This window comes from Hordeum vulgare, chromosome 5H (genome assembly GCF_904849725.1).
Source record: "Hordeum vulgare subsp. vulgare chromosome 5H, MorexV3_pseudomolecules_assembly, whole genome shotgun sequence".
Classification (NCBI taxonomy): Eukaryota; Viridiplantae; Streptophyta; class Magnoliopsida; order Poales; family Poaceae; genus Hordeum; species Hordeum vulgare.
This window is the reverse complement of record NC_058522.1, coordinates 533982459-534003544: the sequence shown is the minus strand read 5'-3', so window position 1 is coordinate 534003544 and position 21086 is coordinate 533982459. Positions and strand designations below refer to the sequence as shown.

Genomic DNA, 21086 nt, shown 5'->3' with positions numbered 1-21086 from the left:
TTAGCTGCAAAGGTAATAATCTATGTGCACATGTTTGGAGGAAGTGGCGGTGGCAGTAGGTAATTATCTCCAAGTTTCCAAGAGTAAAGGGTCATTAGTAATCCATAATCTGATTTTAGCTGGGTAGAGTAGATTATGAGTTTTTAATAATCTGATCATCTAGTTTTTATAAACTGCAATATAATCTGTCATGTCTGAAGATATAATAAATTATGAAAACCGGATTATATAAGTTGGATGGTTTCAAACAGGGTCTTAGTTTTCTACCCTGGGCTTTTTAGGGCCCGGCGCATGGCCAAAAAAGGATGAAGGGTTTGGGCCAAGTACGCTTACCCGTGGTCTGAAATCAAACTATATGTTGAGTCGGAAACAACTTTCGCGGAGTGTTTCGGGAAAGATGGAAATTGCAGTAATGACTAATTGTCCTTCCGTTTTTTCAGAAAATTTAATTGTCCTTCCAATGAATTTGGTAATTTCTCAATCCTTTTAGAGTACTCCCTCCATTTCTAAATATAAATAGTTTTAGAGATTTTATTAGAGGACTATATATGGATGTATATAGACATATTTTAAAACGTACATTCACTCATTTTGCTTTGTATGTAGTCCACTAGTACAATCTTTAAAAAGACTAGAAACGGAGGGAGTATAATATTACAAGGTAGAGGCAACGTGCAAAACTTTTTTTCTGGAAAACATAAACATGCAAAACTTGTAACCAATTCCCTCTGGTTGCGTACGTCGAGAGTCCACTCAATTCTTTCAACGTGTACGGCCGTAGTTTACTCGTGAGCACCATAAAAGCAATGCAAAGCATCGGGTGCACCCCAAGGAGCTAGGTTGGTAAGCTACCAACAAAAACTTGCAATCAATCAAAAAAAAAAAAGCATCGGGTGGACCCAGATCCCAGGTCCCGGGTTACCTTATTCCATTTTTCTCAAAAAAGAAAGAAAAAGTTAACCTTCTCTTGCATGCACGTCAACGCGGTTGCACCACCGCTTCTCCACCTCTACCCGTACTACCTCCTCGTCCTCGTCTCCGTCGTCCTTTTCCTCGAACATCACCGGCGAAGCCGCGGAGCGACCGGGCCCCGCAACCACCTCCCGCAATCGAACCCTGTTCTTGGCAACCTCGTCGCTTTCCTGCGCAACGGCCACCGCTTCCTCGACTGGACAGCCGACCTCCTCGCCGCCGCCCCGGCCTCCACCATGCAGGTGCACGGCCCACTCGGCGGCCTCGGCTACTGTGGCGTCGACACGTCGAACCCGGACATCATCGACCACATCGTGCGCGCCAACTTCCCCAACTACGTCAAGGGTGCGCGCATCCGGGCGGCGTTCGCGGACCTCCTCGGCGACGGCCTCTTCCTCGCCAACGGCCGCCTCTGGACACTACAGCGCAAGCTCGCCTCCTACTCCTTCTCCTCCCGTCTGCTCCGCCGCTTCTCCAGTCGCGTCCTCAGGAACCACATCCACCGCCGCCTTGTCCCGTTTATCTCTGCCGCCGCCGACTCCGGCGAGGCTGTTGACCTGCAGGACGTGCTTAGACGCTTCACATTCGATAACATCTGCAGCGTTGCGTTCGGCGTGGACGACGATGGGTCGTCGGCGCTGCTGGATGATCACCGGCACGGGGCCTTCTTCGCCGCGTTCGATGATGCCGTTGATATCTCTTTCGGCCGCATGTTACACCCGACGACCCTGGGGTGGAAGGTCATGAAGCTGCTCGACGTCGGCAGCGAGCGGAGGCTCCGCCGGGCAATCGCCGTCGTGGACGAGTACGTGACGGCGACACTGGAGTCGAAGCAGCAGCGTCAGAGTGAAAATAGTGAGGACGAACCGGACTTGTTATCGCGCTTCACGGCAGCGATGGAGGAAGAGGAAACCAGTGAGCTCGGCCGAATGTTTGCCTCGCCGGAAGCGAAGTGCCGTTTCCTGCGGGACACCGTCGTGACCTTCGTCCTCGCCGGGAAGGACACCACGTCCTCCGCTCTCACGTGGCTCTTCTGGTTCCTTGCCGCCAACCCGCGTTGCGAGCGCCGCGTCTACGAGGAGGTCACGTCGCTGCCGCTGGCGCCGTCGAGAGAAGCCGAGGCCGACGTGGACCGCCTCGCCGACGACGACGTCGAGAGCGAAGACGCGTACGGCGAGGTAAAAGGAATGCATTACCTGCACGCGGCGATCACGGAGACTATGCGGCTGTACCCCCCGGTGCCCATGGTCTCCCGTGTGGCCGCCCACGATGACGTGCTGCCGGATGGCACGGTCGTGCGCGCCGGGTGGTTCGCCGACTACTCAGCTTACGCGATGGGCAGGTCGGCGAGGGTGTGGGGCGACGACTGCCGCGCGTTCCGCCCGGAACGTTGGCTCGACGGACGCGGCCGGTTCGTGGCGGCGCAGGCGGCACGGTACCCGGTGTTCCACGCGGGGCCGCGCGCGTGCCTCGGGAAGGAGATGTCGTACCTGCAGATGAAAGTTGTCGCGGCAGCCGTTGTTAGGAGGTTCGCCGTTGAAGTACTTGCTGTACCTGCCGGGAGCATGGACATGGCACCGGAGCACGAGATGGCGGTGACACTAAAGATGAAGGGCGGGCTCCGCGTGCGTTTCAAGAACCGAGCGCGTGCAGCATGATTACACACCGGAAAGTGCATACGGATGCCGAGCTTCAGGGATCCCTTTACTTATTATTTTTCAGCAAAAGTACTATTTCCATACTAAAAGAATCAAATAAATAAACAAATGAATACACACACACGCGCGTAAATTTGTAGTATACATGTACAAAATTTCATGAATATATATGTTCATATGTGATGTACATAAAAATTGTACTTGATTAAAATGAACTTTTTCTTTGTTATATTTGGACCAAGGAAAAAAAAGGTTCTACACAAGATAGGGCTCACCCCTTAAAATACACGATTAACGTGCTATATCATGCTATTAGCGAGACATTGTATACTGATTTCTTTAGACACAATTATTTACACGTATAGCGTGCTATTAGCGATGCTATAGCGCGCTATTATATTTCCAGTGATTTGAACAGATATGTGAGCAAACATATGGCATGGAAAGCAAAAATTAAAAATATATTTGAAATATATCAGTATTCTCAAATTTAAATCCGTACTAGCCCTCGAATAGGTAGATGACATCAATATAATATTTGGTTGTGAATGCCACTAACATGAATCTGACGTAAATGTGTATGATTTTAAAGGATAGAGATGCAAATCAATAGCTTATAGTTGATATAAAGCAAGTAACATCAATTCCAAGGAAAATAACTTTCATTTTTCATGGATCCATGCTTTCATGTCAATTTCATCGAATGCCGCAAGGTTTGGAAAGAAGGTTAGGTGTATCTATTGGGGAACGTCGCATGTGCAACAAAATTTTTCCTACGCGCACGAAGACCTATCATGGTGATGTCCATCTATGAGAGGGGATTTCCGATCTACGTACCCTTGTAGATCGCACACCAGAAGCGTTAGTGAACGCGGCTGATGTAGTGGAACTTCCTCACGTCCCTCGATCCGCCCCGCGAACAGTCCCACGAACCGTCCCGCGATCCGTCCCACGATCTAGTGCCGAACGGACGGCACCTCCGCGTTCAGCACACGTACAGCTCGACGATGATCTCGGCCTTCTTGATCCAGCAAGAGAGACGGAGAGGTAGATGAGTTCTCCGGCAGCGTGACGGCACTCCGGAGGTTGGTGGTGATCTAATCTCAGCAGGGCTCCACCTGAGCTCCGCAGAAACGCGATCTAGAGGTAAAATCGTGGAGGTATGTGGTCGGGCTGCCTTGAAAAATTGTCTCAAATCAGCCCTAATAGCTCCATATATATAGGAGGAGGGGAGGGGAGGCTTGCCTTGAGGCTCTAGGAGCCCCAAGGGTTGCGCCACCAAGGGAGGAGGAGTCCTCCTCCAATCCTAGTCCAACTAGGATTGGAAGGTGGAGTCCTTCTCTCCTTTCCCACCTTTCCCTTTTTTTTCTTTCTCTTCTTTTGGTTTTTCTTTCTCTTGCGCAAGACAGCCTTGGGCTGACCCCACCTACTTGGCGCGCCACCCCCAAGGTCCTTGGGCCCTCCCGGGTGGGTGGTCCCCCCTCCCGGTGAAGATCCGGAACCCATTCGTCATTCCCGGTACATTACCGGTAGTGCCCGAAAACCTTCCGGTAACCAAATGAAGTCATCCTATATATCAATCTTCATTTCCGGACCATTCCGGAAACCCTCGTGACGTCCGTGATCTCATCCGGGACTCCGAACAACATTCGGTAACCAACCATATAACTCAAATATGCATAAAACAACGTCGAACCTTAAGTGTGCAGACCCTGCGGGTTCGAGAACTATGTAGACATGACCCGAGTGACTCCTCGGTCAATATCCAATAGCGGGACCTGGATGCCCATATTGGATCCCACATATTCTACGAAGATCTTATCGTTTGAACCTCAGTGCCAAGGATTCATATAATCCCGTATGTCATTCCCTTTGTCCTTCGGTATGTTACTTGCCCGAGATTCGATCGTCGGTATCCGCATACCTATTTCAATCTCGTTTACCGGCAAGTCTCTTTACTCGTTCCGTAATACAAGATCCCGCAACTTACACTAAGTCACATTGCTTGCAAGGCTTGTGTGTGATGTTGTATTACCGAGTGGGCCCCGAGATACCTCTCCATCACACGGAGTGACAAATCCCAGTCTCGATCCATACTAACTCAACGAACACTTTCGGAGATACCTGTAGAGCATCTTTATAGTCACCCAGTTACGTTGCGATGTTTGATACACAGAAAGCATTCCTCCGATGTCAGTGAGTGATATGATCTCATGGTCATAGGAACAAATACTTGACACGCAGAAAACAGTAGCAACAAAATGACACGATCAACATGCTACGTCTATTAGTCTGGGTCTAGTCCATCACATGATTCTCCTAATGATGTGATCCCATTATCAAGTGACAACACTTGCCTATGGTCAGGAAACCTTGATCATCTTTGATCAACGAGCTAGTCAACTAGAGGCTTACTGGGGACAGTGTTTTGTCTATGTATCCACACATGCACTGTGTTTCCAATCAATACAATTATAGCATGGATAATAAACGATTATCATGAACAAAGAAATATAATAACAACTAATTATTACTGCCTCTAGGGCATATTTCCAACAGTCTCCCACTTGCACTAGAGTCAATAATCTAGTTCACATCACCATGTGATTCCAACGAATCCAACACCCATATAGTTATGGGGTGTGATCACGTCTTGCTCGTGAGAGAGGTTTTAGTCAACGGTTCTGAAACTTTCAGATCCGTGCGTTCTTTACAAATCTTTAGGTCATCTTATAGATGCTGCTACTACGTGCTATTCGGAAATGCTCCAAATATCTACTCTACTATACGAATCCGTTTCACTACTCATAGTTATTCGGATTAGTGTCAAAGCTTGCATCGACGTAACCCTTTACGACAAACTCTTTAACCACCTCCATAATCAAGAAAAATTCCTTAGTCTATTTAGTTACTAAGGATAACTTTGACCGCTGATCAGTGATTCCCTCGATCACTCTGTGTACCTCTTAACAGACTTGCTGCAAGGCACACATCAGGTGCGGTACTCAGCATGGCATACTTTAGAGTCTACGGCTAAGGCATAGAAGACGACCTTCGTCTATTCTCTTTATTCTGCCGTGGTCGGGTTTTGAGTCTTACTCAAATTCACACCTTACAACGCAACCAAGAACTCCTTTTTTGCTGATCTATTTTGAGCTCCTTCAAAAACTTGTCAAGGCATGCATCTTGTTGAAACTTCCATTAAGCGCTTTTGATCTATCTCCATAGATCTTTGATGCTCAACGTTCAAGTAGCGCAATCCAGGTATTCCTTTGAAAACTCCTTTCAAACAACCTTGTATGCTTTACAGAAATTCTACATTACTTCTGATCCACAATATGTCAACCACATATACTTATCAGAAATTCTATAGTGCTCCCACTCACTTCTTTGGAAATACAAGTTTCTCATAAACCTTATACAAGCCCAAAATCTTTGATCATCTCATCAAAGTGTATATTCCAACTCCGAGATGCTTGCACCAGTCCATTGAAGGATCAATGGAGCTTGCATACTTGCTAGTATCTTTAGGATCGACAAAACCTCCTGGTTGTATCACATACAATGTTTGCTCAAGAAAACCGTCGAGGAAACAATGTTTTGACATCCTACGTGCAATATTTCATAAATAATGCAGCGACTACTAACATAATTCTAACAGACTTTTAGCATCGCTACGAGTGAGAAAGTCTCATCATAGTCAACTATTTGATCTTGTCGGAAACATCTTTGCGACAAGTCGAGCTTTTCTTAATAGTGACTTATCACCATCATCGTCTGTCTTCCTTTTAAAGATCCATCTTTACTCAATAGTCCTATGACCTGTTGGGGAACGTCGCATGGGAAACAAAAAATTTCCTACGCGCACGAAGACCTATCATGGTGATGCCCATCTACGAGAGGGGATGAGTGATCTATGTACCCTTGTAGACCGTACAGCAGAAGCGTTAGAGAACGCGGTTGATGTAGTGGAACGTCCTCACGTCCCTCGATCCGCCCCGCGAACAATCCCGCGATCAGTCCCACGATCTAGTACCGAACGGACGGCACCTCCGCGTTCAGCACACGTACAGCTCGACGATGATCTCGGCCTTCTTGATCCAGCAAGAGAGACGGAGAGGTAGAAGAGTTCTCCGGCAGCGTGACGGCGCTCCGGAGGTTGGAGATGATCTCGTCTCAGCAGGGCTCCGCCCGAGCTCCGCAGAAACGCGATCTAGAGGAAAAACTATGGAGGTATGTGGTCGGGCAGCCGTGAGAAAGTCGTCTCAAATCAGCCCTAAAACCTCCGTATATATAGGTGGGAGGGAGGGGAGGAGGCAGCCTCAAAACCTAAAGGTTTGGCCGAAATTGGAGGTGGAGGAGTCCTACTCCAATCCTACTTGGAGTAGGATTCCACCTTCCCACTTGGAAACTCTTTCCACCTTGTGTTTTTTTCCTTCTCAAACCTTATGGGCCTTAGTGGGAACTTATTCCAGCCCACTAGGGGCTGGTTTATCTCTTCCCATAGCCCATGAGACCCCTTGGGGCGTGACACCCCTCCCGATGGTCCCCGGCACCCCTCCCGGCACTCCCGGTACACTACCGATGAGCCCGAAACTTTTCCGGTAATGCACGAAAACCTTCCGGTAACCAAATGAGGTCATCCTATATATCAATCTTCGTTTCCGGACCATTCCGGAAACCCTCGTGACGTCCGTGATCTCATCCGGGACTCCGAACAACATTCGGTAACCAACCATATAACTCAAATACGCATAAAACAACGTCGAACCTTAAGTGTGCAGACCCTGCGGGTTCGAGAACTATGTAGACATGACTCGAGAGATTCCTCGGTCAATATCCAATAGCGGGACCTGGATGCCCATATTGGATCCTACATATTCTACGAAGATCTTATCGTTTGAACCTCAGTGCCAAGGATTCGTATAATCCCGTATGTCATTCCCTTTGTCCTTCGGTATGTTACTTGCCCGAGATTCGATCGTCAGTATCCGCATACCTATTTCAATCTCGTTTACCGGCAAGTCTCTTTACTCGTTTCGTAATACAAGATCCCGCAACTTACACTAAGTTACATTGCTTGCAAGGCTTGTGTGTGATGTTGTATTACCGAGTGGGCCCCGAGATACCTCTCCGTCACACGGAGTGACAAATCCCAGTCTTGATCCATACTAACTCAACTAACACCTTCGGAGATACCTGTAGAGCATCTTTATAGTCACCCAGTTACGTTGCGACGTTTGATACACACAAAGTATTCCTCCGGTGTCAGTGAGTTATATGATCTCATGGTCATAGGAATAAATACTTGACACGCAGAAAACAGTAGCAACAAAATGACACGATCAACATGCTACGTCTATTAGTTTGGGTCTAGTCCATCACATGATTCTCCTAATGATGTGATCCCGTTATCAAGTGACAGCACTTGCCTATGGCCAGGAAACCTTGACCATCTTTGATCAACGAGCTAGTCAACTAGAGGCTTACTAGGGACAGTGTTTTGTCTATGTATCCACACAAGTATTGTGTTTCCAATCAATACAATTATAGCATGGATAATAAACGATTATCATGAACTAAGAAATATAATAATAACTAATTTATTATTGCCTCTAGGGCATATTTCCAACAGTCTCCCACTTGCACTAGAGTCAATAATCTAGTTCACATCACCATGTGATTCCAACGAATCCAACACCCATATAGTTATGGGGTCTGATCACGTCTTGCTCGTGAGAGAGGTTTTAGTCAACGGTTCTGAAACTTTCAGATTTGTGCGTTCTTTACAAATCTTTATGTCATCTTATAGATGCTGCTATTACGTGCTATTCGGAAATGCTCCAAATATCTACTCTACTATATGAATCCGTTTCACTACTCATAGTTATTCGGATTAGTGTCAAAGCTTGCATCAACGTAACCTCTTTACGACGAACTCTTTAACCACCTCCATAATCGAGAAAAATTCCTTAGTCCATTAGTTACTAAGGATACATTTTGACCGCTGCTAGTGATTCAATCATGGATCACTCTCTGTACCCTCAACAGACTTTGAGTCAAGGCACACATCAGGTGCGGTACACAGCATAGCATACTTTAGATTCTACGGCTAAGGCATAGAAGACGACCTTCGTCTATTCTCTTTATTCTGCCGTGGTCGGGTTTTGAGTCTTACTCAAATTCACACCTCACAACGCAACCAAGAACTCCTTCTTTGCTGGTCTATTTTGAACTCTTTCAAAAATTTGTCAAGGCATGCATCTTGTTGAAACTTCTATTAAGCGCTTTCGATCTATCTCCATAGATCTTTGATGCTCAACCTTCAAGTAGCGTAATCCAGGTACTCCTTTGAAAACTTCTTTCAAACAACCTTGTATGCTTTACAGAAATTCTACATTACTTCTGATCCACAATATGTCAACCACATATACCTATCAGAAATTCTATAGTGCTCCCACTCACTTCTTTGGAAATACAAGTTTCTCATAAACCTTGTACACACCCAAAATCTTTGATCATCTCATCAAAGTGTATATTCCAACTCCGAGATGCTTGCACCAGTCCATTGAAGGATCACTGGAGCTTGCATACTTGCTAGTATCTTTTAGGATCGACAAAACCTTCTGGTTGTATCACATACAATGTTTGCTCAAGGAAACCGTCGAGGAAACAATGTTTTGACATCCTACGTGCAATATTTCATAAATAATGCATCAACAACTAACATAATTCTAACAGACCTTTAGCATCGCTACGAGTGAGAAAGTCTCATCATAGTCAACTGTTTGATCTTGTCGAAAACATCTTTGCGACAAGTCGAGCTTTTCTTAATAGTGACTTATCACCATCATTGTCTGTCTTCTTTTAAAGATCCATCTTTACTCAATAGTCCTATGACCATCAAGTAGTTCTTCCAAAGTCTACACTTTGTTTTCACACATGGATCCTCTCTCGGATTTCATGGCTTCCAGCCATTTGTCGGAATCTGGGCCCACCATCGCTTTCTCCATAACTCGTGGGTTCACTGTTGCTCAACAACATGACCTCCAATACAGGGTTACCATACTACTCTGCAGCAGTACGCGACCTTGTCGACCTACGAGGTTTGTAATAACTTGATTCGAAGCTCAATGATCATCATCATCAGCTTCCACTTCAATTGGTGTAGGCGCCACATGAACAACTTCCTGCGCCCTGCTACACATTGGTTGAAGTGATGGTTCAATAACCTCATCAAGTTCTACTACCCTCCCACTCAATTCTTTCGAGAGAAACCTTTCCTCGAGAAAGGATCCGTTTCTAGAAACAAACACTTTGCTTTCGGATCTGAGATAGGAGATGTACCCAACTGTTTTGGATATCCTATGAAGATGCATTTATCCGCTTTGGGTTCGAGCTTACTAGACTGAAACTTTTTCACATAAGTGTCGAAGCCCCAAACTTTCAAGAAACGACAGTTTAGATTTCTCTAAACCTCAGTCTATACTGTGTCATCTCAACGGAAATACGCGGTGCCCTATTTATAGTGAGTACGGTTGTCTCTAATGCATAACCCATAAACGATAGTGGTAATCCGATAAGAGACATCATAGTATGACTATACCAAATAGTGCGTGGCTATGACGTTCAGACACATCATCACACTATGACGTTCCAGGTGGCATGAACTGCGAAACAATTTCCACATTGTCTTAACTGCGTACCAAAACTCGTAACTCAGATATTCATTTCCATGATCATATCGTAGACAGTTTATCCTCTTGTTACGACGAACTTCACTCTGAAACGGAATTGAACTCTTCAACATTTTAGACTTGTGATTCATTAAGTAAATACTCATGTATCTACTCAAATCGTCAGTGAAGTAAGAACATAATGATATCCACTGCGTGCCTCAGCACCCATTGGATTGCATACATCAAAATGTATCACTTCCAACAAGTTACTATCTTATTTCATCTCAATGAAAACAAGGCCTTGCTCATGTGGTATGATTTGCATGTCACTAGTGATTCGAAATCAGGTGAGTACAAAGATCCATCAGCATGGAGCCTCTTCATGCAATTTATACTAACATGACTCAAGCGACAGTGCCACAAGTAAGTGGTACTATCATTATTTAACTCGTATCTTTTGGCACCAATGTGTAACACTACAATCGAGATTCAATAAACCATTGAAGGTGATTATTCAAGCAAATAGAGTAACCATTATTCTCTTTGAATGAATAATCGTATTGCAATAAACACGATCCAATCATGTTCACGCTTAACGCAAACACCAAATAACAATTATTTAGGTTCAACACCAATCCCGATGGTAGAGGGAGCGTGTGACGTTTGATTATATCAACCTTGGAAACACTTCCAACACGTATCGTCACCTCGCCTTTAGCTAGTCTCCGTTTATGCCGTAGCTTTCATTTCGCGTTACTAATCACTTAGCAACCGAACCGGTATCCAATACCCTCGTGCTACTAGGAGTACTAGTAAAGTACACATCAACATTATGTATATCACATATATACTTCTCTCGACTTTTGCCAGCCTTCTTATCCACCAAGTATCTAGAGTTGCTCCGCCTCAGTGACTGTTCCCCTTATTACAGAAGCACTTAGTCTCGGGTTTGGGTTTAATCTTGGGTCTCTTCATTAGTGCAGCAACTGTTTTGCCGTTTCACGAAGTATCCCTTCTAGCCCTTGCCTTTCTTGAAACTTAGTGGTTTTACTAACCATCAACTATTGATGCTCCTTCTTGATTTCTACTTTCGCAGTGTCAAACATCGCGAATCACTCAAAAGATCATAGTATATATCCTTGATATGTTATAGTTCATCACGAAGCTCTCATAGCTTGGTGGCAGTGACTTTGGAGAACCATCACTATCTCATCTGGAAGATCAACTCCCACTTGATTCAAGCGATTGTCGTACTCAGACAATCTGAGCACACGCTCAACGATTGAGCTTTTCTCCTTTACTTTGTGGACAAAGAATCTTGTTTGGAGGTCTCGTACCTCTTAACAAGGGCACAAGCATGAAATCACAATTTCATCTCTTCGGAACATCACTTATGTTCCGTGACGTTTTACAACATTTTCGGCGTCTTGCTTCTAAGCCATCAAGTATCTTGCACTGAACTATCGTGCAGTCATCAGTAACGTGTATGTTGGATGTTCATAGCATCCACAGACGACGCTCGAGGTGCAGCACACCGAGTGGTGCATTAAGGACATAAGCCTTCTGCGTAGCAACGAGGACAATCCTCGGTTTTACAAACTCAGTCTGCAAAGGTTGCTACTATCAATTTTCAACTAAATTTTCTCTAGGAACATATAAAAACAGTAGAGCTATAGCGCAAGCTACATCGTAATTCGCAAAGACCATTAGACTATGTTCATGACAATTAGTTAAATTAATCATATTACTTAAGAACTCCCACTCAAAAAGTACATCTCTCTAGTCATTTGAGTGGTACATGATCCAAATCCGCTATCTCAAGTCCGATCATCACGTGAGTCGAGAATAGTTTCAGTGGTAAGCATCCCTATGCTAATCATATCAACTATACGATTCATGCTCGACCTTTCGGTCTCATGTGTTCCGAGGCCATGTCTGCACATGCTAGGCTCGTCAAGCTTAACCCGAGTGTTCCGCGTGTGCAACTGTTTTGCACCCGTTGTATGTGAACGTTGAGTCTATCACACCCGATCATCACGTGGTGTCTCGAAACGAAGAACTGTCGCAACGGTGCACAGTCGGGGAGAACACAATTTCGTCTTGAAATTTTAGTGAGAGATCACCTCATAATGCTACCGTCGTTCTAAGCAAAATAAGGTGCATAAAAGGATTAACATCACATGCAATTCATAAGTGACATGATATGGCCATCATCACGTGCTTCTTGATCTCCATCACCAAAGCACCGGCACGATCTTCTTGTCACCGGCGCCACACCATGATCATCCATCAACGTGTTGCCATCGGGGTTGTCGTGCTACTTATGCTATTACTACTAAAGCTACATCCTAGCAAAATAGTAAACGCATCTGCAAGCACATATGTTAGTATAAAGACAACCCTATGGCTCCTGCCGGTTGCCGTACCATCGACGTGCAAGTCGATATTTTTATTACAACATGATCATCTCATACATCCAATATATCACATCACATCATTGGCCATATCACATCATAATCATACCCTGCAAAAACAAGTTAGACGTCCTCTAATTTTGTTGTTGCCTGTTTTACGTGGTGACCATGGGTATCTAGTAGGATCGCATCTTACTTACGCAAACACCACAATGGAGATATATGAGTTGCTATTTAACCTCATCCAAGGACCTCCTCGGTCAAATCCGATTCAACTAAAGTTGGAGAAACCGACACTTGCCAGTCATCTTTGAGCAACGGGGTTACTCGTAGCGATGAAACCAGTCTCTCGTAAGCGTACGAGTAATGTCGGTCCAAGCCGCTTCAATCCAACAATACCGCGGAATCAAGAAAAGACTAAGGAGGGCAGCAAAACGCACATCACCGCCCACAAAAACTTTTGTGTTCTACTCGAGAAGACATCTACGCATGAACCTAGCTCATGATGCCACTGTTGGGGAACGTCGCATGGGAAACAAAAATTTTCCTACGCGCACGAAGACCTATCATGGTGATGCCCATCTACGAGAGGGGATGAGTGATCTATGTACCCTTGTAGACCGTACAGCAGAAGCGTTAGAGAACGCGGTTGATGTAGTGGAACGTCCTCACGTCCCTCGATCCGCCCCGCGAACAATCCCGCGATCAGTCCCACGATCTAGTACCGAACGGACGGCACCTCCGCGTTCAGCACACGTACAGCTCGACGATGATCTCGGCCTTCTTGATCCAGCAAGAGAGACGGAGAGGTAGAAGAGTTCTCCGGCAGCGTGACGGCGCTCCGGAGGTTGGAGATGATCTCGTCTCAGCAGGGCTCCGCCCGAGCTCCGCAGAAACGCGATCTAGAGGAAAAACTATGGAGGTATGTGGTCGGGCAGCCGTGAGAAAGTCGTCTCAAATCAGCCCTAAAACCTCCGTATATATAGGTGGGAGGGAGGGGAGGAGGCAGCCTCAAAACCTAAAGGTTTGGCCGAAATTGGAGGTGGAGGAGTCCTACTCCAATCCTACTTGGAGTAGGATTCCACCTTCCCACTTGGAAACTCTTTCCACCTTGTGTTTTTTTTCCTTCTCAAACCTTATGGGCCTTAGTGGGAACTTATTCCAGCCCACTAGGGGCTGGTTTATCTCTTCCCATAGCCCATGAGACCCCTTGGGGCGTGACACCCCTCCCGATGGTCCCCGGCACCCCTCCCGGCACTCCCGGTACACTACCGATGAGCCCGAAACTTTTCCGGTAATGCACGAAAACCTTCCGGTAACCAAATGAGGTCATCCTATATATCAATCTTCGTTTCCGGACCATTCCGGAAACCCTCGTGACGTCCGTGATCTCATCCGGGACTCCGAACAACATTCGGTAACCAACCATATAACTCAAATACGCATAAAACAACGTCGAACCTTAAGTGTGCAGACCCTGCGGGTTCGAGAACTATGTAGACATGACTCGAGAGATTCCTCGGTCAATATCCAATAGCGGGACCTGGATGCCCATATTGGATCCTACATATTCTACGAAGATCTTATCGTTTGAACCTCAGTGCCAAGGATTCGTATAATCCCGTATGTCATTCCCTTTGTCCTTCGGTATGTTACTTGCCCGAGATTCGATCGTCGGTATCCGCATACCTATTTCAATCTCGTTTACCGGCAAGTCTCTTTACTCGTTTCGTAATACAAGATCCCGCAACTTACACTAAGTTACATTGCTTGCAAGGCTTGTGTGTGATGTTGTATTACCGAGTGGGCCCCGAGATACCTCTCCGTCACACGGAGTGACAAATCCCAGTCTTGATCCATACTAACTCAACTAACACCTTCGGAGATACCTGTAGAGCATCTTTATAGTCACCCAGTTACGTTGCGACGTTTGATACACACAAAGTATTCCTCCGGTGTCAGTGAGTTATATGATCTCATGGTCATAGGAATAAATACTTGACACGCAGAAAACAGTAGCAACAAAATGACACGATCAACATGCTACGTCTATTAGTTTGGGTCTAGTCCATCACATGATTCTCCTAATGATGTGATCCCATTATCAAGTGACAGCACTTGCCTATGGCCAGGAAACCTTGACCATCTTTGATCAACGAGCTAGTCAACTAGAGGCTTACTAGGGACAGTGTTTTGTCTATGTATCCACACAAGTATTGTGTTTCCAATCAATACAATTATAGCATGGATAATAAACGATTATCATGAACTAAGAAATATAATAATAACTAATTTATTATTGCCTCTAGGGCATATTTCCAACATGACCATCAAGTAGTTCTTCCAAAGTCTACACTTTGTTTTCATGCATGGATCCTCTCTCGGATTTCATGGCTTCCAGCCATTTGTCGGAATCCGGGCCCACCATTGCTTTCTCCATAACTCGTAGGTTCACAGTTGTTCAACAACATGACCTCCAAGACAGGGTTACCATACCACTCTGTAGTAGTACGTGACCTTATCGACCTACGAGGTTTGTAGTAAATTGATCCGAAGCTCAATGATCACCATCATCAGCTTCCACTTCAATTGGTGTAGGCGCCACAGGAACAACTTCCTGCGCCCTGCTACACACTGGTTGAAGTGATGGTTCAATAACCTCATCAAGTTCTACCTGTTGGAATTATGCCCTAGAGGCAATAATAAATGTATAGTTATTATTATAATTCCTGTATCAAGATAATAGTTTATTATCCATGCTATAATTGTATTGAATGAAGACTCATTTACATGTGTGGATACATAGACAAAACACCGTCCCTAGCATGCCTCTAGTTGGCTAGCCAGTTGATCGATGATAGTCAGTGTCTTCTGATTATAAACAAGGTGTTGTTGCTTGATAACTGGATCACGTCATTGGGAGAATCACGTGATGGACTAGACCCAAACTAATAGACGTAGCATGTTGATCGTGTCATTTTGTTGCTACTGTTTTCTGCGTGTCAAGTATTTATTCCTATGACCATGAGATCATATAACTCACTGACACCGGAGGAATGCTTTGTGTGTATCAAACGTCGCAACGTAACTGGGTGACTATAAAGATGCTCTACAGGTATCTCCGAAGGTGTTAGTTGAGTTAGTATGGATCAAGACTGGGATTTGTCACTCCGTGTGACGGAGAGGTATCTCGGAGCCCACTCGGTAATACAACATCACACACAAGCCTTGCAAGCAATGTAACTTAGTGTAAGTTGCGGGATCTTGTGTTACGGAACGAGTAAAGAGACTTGCCGGTAAACGAGATTGAAATAGGTATGCGGATACTGACGATCGAATCTCGGGCAAGTAACATACCGAAGGACAAAGGGAATGACATACGGGATTATACGAATCCTTGGCACTGAGGTTCAAACGATAAGATCTTCGTAGAATATGTAGGATCCAATATGGGCATCCAGGTCCCGCTATTGGATATTGACCGAGCAGTCTCTCGGGTCATGTCTACATAGTTCTCGAACCCGCAGGGTCTGCACACTTAAGGTTCGACGTTATTTTATGCGTATTTGAGTTATATGGTTGGTTACCGAATGTTGTTCGGAGTCCCGGATGAGATCAAGGACGTCACGAGGGTTTCCGAAATGGTCCGGAAACGAAGATTGATATATAGGATGACCTCATTTGATTACCGGAAGGTTTTCGGAGTTACCGGGAATGTACCGGGAATGACGAATGGGTTCCGGGAGTTCACGGGGGGGGGGGGGGGCAACCCACCCCGGGGAAGCCCATAGGATTTGGGGAGACACACCAGCCCTTAGTGGGCTGGTGGGACAGCCCCAAGGGGGCCTATGCGCCAAGAGAAAGAAATCAAAGGAAAAGAAAAAAAAAGAGGGAAGAAGTGGGAAGGGAGGGGGACTCCTCCCACCAAACCAAGTCCAACTCGGTTTGGGGGGGAGTCCTCCCCCCCTTGGCTCGGACGACCCCTTGGGAGTCCCTTGGACCCCAAGGCAAGGTCCCCCTCCCTCCTCCTATATATATGGGGCTTTTAGGGCAGATTTGAGACGACTTTCTCACGGCTGCCCGACCAAATACCTCCATAGTTTTTCCTCTAGATCGCGTTTCTGCGGAGCTCGGGCGGAGCCCTGCTGAGACGAGATCATCACCAACCTCAGGAGCGCCGTCACGCTGCCGGAGAACTCTTCTACCTCTCCGTCTCTCTTGCTGGATCAAGAAGGCCGAGATCATCGTCGAGCTGTACGTGTGCTGAACGCGGAGGTGCCGTCCGTTCGGTACTAGATCGTGGGACTGATCGCGGGATTGTTCGCGGGGCGGATCGAGGGACATGAGGACGTTCCACTAGATCAACCGTGTTCTCTAACGCTTCTGCTGTACGATCTACAAGGGTACGTAGATCACTCATCCCCTCTCGTAGATGGACATCACCATGATAGGTCTTCGTGCGCGTAGGAAAATTTTTGTTTCCCATGCGACGTTCCCCAACACTACCACCCTCCCACTCATTTTTTTCGAGAGAAACCTTTCCTCGAGAAAGGATCCGTTTCTAGAAACAAACACTTTGCTTTCGGATCTGAGATAGAAGATGTACCCAACTATTTTGGATATCCTATGAAGATGCATTTATCCCTTTGGGTTCGAACTTATCAGACTGAACCTTTTTCACATAAGTGTCGAAGCCCCAAACTTTCAAGAAACGATAGTTTAGATTTCTCTAAACCTCAGTCTATACTGTGTCATCTCAATGGAAATACGCGGTGCCCTATTTAAAGTGAATGCGGTTGTCTCTAATGCATAACCCATAAACGATAGTGGTAATTCGATAAGAGACATCATAGCATGCACCATACCAAATAGTGTGTGGCTATGACGTTCAGACACATCATCACACTATGATGTTCGAGGTGGCATGAACTGCGAAACAATTTCCACATTGTCTTAACTGCGTACCAAAACTCGTAACTCAGATATTCATTTCTAGGATCATATCGTAGACAGTTTATCCTCTTGTTACGACGAACTTGACTCCGAAACAGAATTGAACTTTTTCAATATTTCTGACTTGTGATTCATTAAGTAAATACTATTGTATCTACTCAAATCGTCATTGAAGTGAGAACATAATGATATCCACTGCGTGCCTCAGCACCCATTGGACTGCATACATCAAAATGTATCACTTCCAACAAGTTACTATCTTGTTTCATCTCAATGAAAACAAGGCCTTGCTCATGTGGTATGATTTGCATGTCACTAGTGATTCAAAATCAAGTGAGTATAAAGATCCATCAGCATGGAGCCTCTTCATGCAATTTATACCAACATGACTCAAGTGGCAGTGCCACAAGTAAGTGGTACTATCATCATTACCTCATATCTTTTGGCACCAATATCATGAACATGTGTAGCACTACGATCGAGATTCAATAAACCATTGAAGGTGATTATTCAAGCAAATAGAGTAACCATTATTCTCTTTAAATGAATAATCGTATTGCAGAAAACACGATCCAATCATGTTCATGCTTAACGCAAGCACCAAATAACAATTATTTTGGTTTAACACCAATCCCGATGGTAGAGGGAGCGTGCGATGTTTTGATCATATCAATCTTGGAAACACTTCCAACACGTATCGTCACCTCGCGTTTAGCTAGTCTCCGTTTATGCCGTAGCTATCATTACGTGTTACTAATCACTTAGCAACTGAACCGGTATCCAATACCCTCATGCTACTAGGAGTACTAGTAAAGTACACATCAACATCATGTATATCAAATATACTTCTTTCGACTTTTGCCAACCTTCTTATCTACCAAGTATCTAGAGTTGCTCCGCCTCAGTGACTATTCCCCTCATTACAGAAGCACTTAGTCTCGGGTTTGGTTTTAATCTTGGGTCTCTTCATTAGTCCAGCAACTGTTTTGCCGTTTCACGAAGTATCCCTTCTAGCCCTTGCCTTTCTTGAAACTTAGTGGTTTTACAAACCATCAACTATTGATGCTCCTTCTTGATTTCTACTTTCGCAGTGTCAAACATCTGAATCGCTCAAGGATCATTGTATCTATCCTTGATATGTTTATAGTTCATCACGAAGCTCTCACAGCTTGGTGGCAGTGACTTTGGAGAACTATCACTATCTCATCTGGAAGATTAACTCCCACTTGATTCAAGTGATCGTCGTACTCACACAATCTGAGCATACGCTCAACGATTGAGCTTTTCTCCTTTACTTTGTGGACAAAGAATCTTGTTGGAGGTCTTGAACCTCTTAACAAGGGCACAAGCATGAAATCAAAATTTCATCTCTTTAGAACATCACTTATGTTCCGCGACGTTTCAAAACGTCTTCGGCGCCTTGCTTCTAAGCCATTAAGTATTTTGCACTAAACTATCGTGTAGTCATCAGAAACGTGTATGTCGGATGTTCACAGCATCCACAGACGACGCTCGAGGTGCAGCACACCGAGTGGTGCATTAAGGACATAAGCCTTCTGCGCAGCAACGAGGACAATCCTCTGCAAAGTTTGCTACTATCAACTTTCAACTAAATTTTCTCTAGGAACATATAAAAACAGTAGAGCTATAGCGCAAGCTACATCGTAATTCGCAAAGACCATTAGACTATGTTCATGACAATTAGTTCAATTAATCATATTACTTAAGAACTCCCACTCAAAAAGTACATCTCTCTAGTCATTTGAGTGGTACATGATCCAAATCCACTATCTCAAGTCCGATCATCACGTGAGTCGAGAATAGTTTCAGTGGTAAGCATCTCTATGCTAATCATATCAACTATACGATTCATGCTCGACCTTTCGGTCTCATGTGTTCCGAGGCCATGTCTGCACATGCTAGGCTCGTCAAGCTTAACCCGAGTGTCCCGCATGTGCAACTGTTTTGCACCCGTTGTATGTGAACGTTGAGTCTATCACACCCGATCATCACGTGGTGTCTCGAAACGAAGAACTGTCGCAACGGTGCACAGTCGGGGAGAACACAATTTCGTCTTGAAATTTTAGTGAGAGATCACCTCATAATGCTACCGTCGTTCTAAGCAAGATAAGGTGCATAAAGGATTAACATCACATGCAATTCATAATTGACATGATATGGCCATCATCACGTGCTTCTTGATCTCCATCACCAAAGCACCGGCACGATCTTCTTGTCACCGGCGTCACACCATGATGTCCATCATCATGATCTCCATCAACGTGTCGCCATCGGGGTTGTCGTGCTACTCATGCTATTACTACTAAAGCTACGTCCTAGCAATATAGTAAACGCATCTGCAAGCACAAACGTTAGTTTAAAGACAACCCTATGGCTCCTGCCGGTTGCCGTACCATCGACGTGCAAGTCGATATTAACTATTACAACATGATCATCTCATGCATCCAATATATCACATCACATCGTTGGCCATATCACATCACAAGCATACCCTGCAAAAACAAGTTAGACGTCCTCTAATTGTTGTTGCATGTTTTACGTGGTGACCATGGGTATCTAGTAGGATCGCATCTTACTTACGCAAACACCACAACGAAGATATATGAATTGCTATTTAACCTCATCCAAGGACCTCCTCGGTCAAATCTGATTCAACTAAAGTTGGAGAAACCGACACTCGCCGGTCATCCTTGGGCAACGGAGTTACTCGTAGCGATGAAACCAGTCTCTCGTAAGCGTACGAGTAATGTCGGTCCGAGCCGCTTCGATCCAACAATACCGCGGAATCAAGAAAAGACTAAGGAGGGTAGCAAAATGCACATCACCACCCACAAAAACTTTATTGTTCTACTCGAGAAGACATCTACGCATGAACCTAGCTCATGATGCCACTGTTGGGGAACGTCGCATGGGAAACAAAAAATTTCCTACGCGCACGAAGACCTATCATGGTGATGTCCATCTACGAGAGGGGATTTCCGATCTACGTACCCTTGTAGATCGCACAGCAGAAGCGTTAGTGAACGCGGTTGATGTAGTGGAACGTCCTCATGTCCCTCGATCCGCCCCGCGAACAGTCCCACGAACCGTCCCGCGATCCGTCCCACGATCTAGTGCCGAACGGACGGCACCTCCGCGTTCAGCACACGTACAGCTCGACGATGATCTCGGCCTTCTTGATCCAGCAAGAGAGACGGAGAGGTAGATGAGTTCTCCGGCAGCGTGACGACACTCCGGAGGTTGGTGATGATCTAATCTCAGCAGGGCTCTGCCCGAGCTCCGCAGAAACGCGATCTAGAGGTAAAACCGTGGAGGTATGTGGTCGGGGTGCCTTGAAAAGTTGTCTCAAATCAGCCCTAATAGCTCCATATATATAGGAGGAGGGGAGG

General features: G+C 45.4%; 1 protein-coding gene across 1 annotated transcript; it reads left to right on the top strand.

The window, feature by feature from the left end:
- The first annotated feature begins 971 nt into the window (after positions 1 to 971).
- Positions 972 to 2698, top strand: LOC123399724 (cytochrome P450 94A1-like). The gene has a single exon (XM_045094111.1). It carries the CDS (start codon positions 972 to 974, stop codon positions 2628 to 2630), a length of 1659 nt encoding a protein of 552 aa, XP_044950046.1. The 3' UTR covers positions 2631 to 2698.
- Positions 2699 to 21086: the final 18388 nt, after the last annotated feature.

Coding starts and splice junctions, on each gene's coding strand:
- LOC123399724 (XM_045094111.1), top strand. CDS start 972: ATGCACGTCAACGCGGTTGCACCACCGCTTCTCCACCTCTACCCGTAC.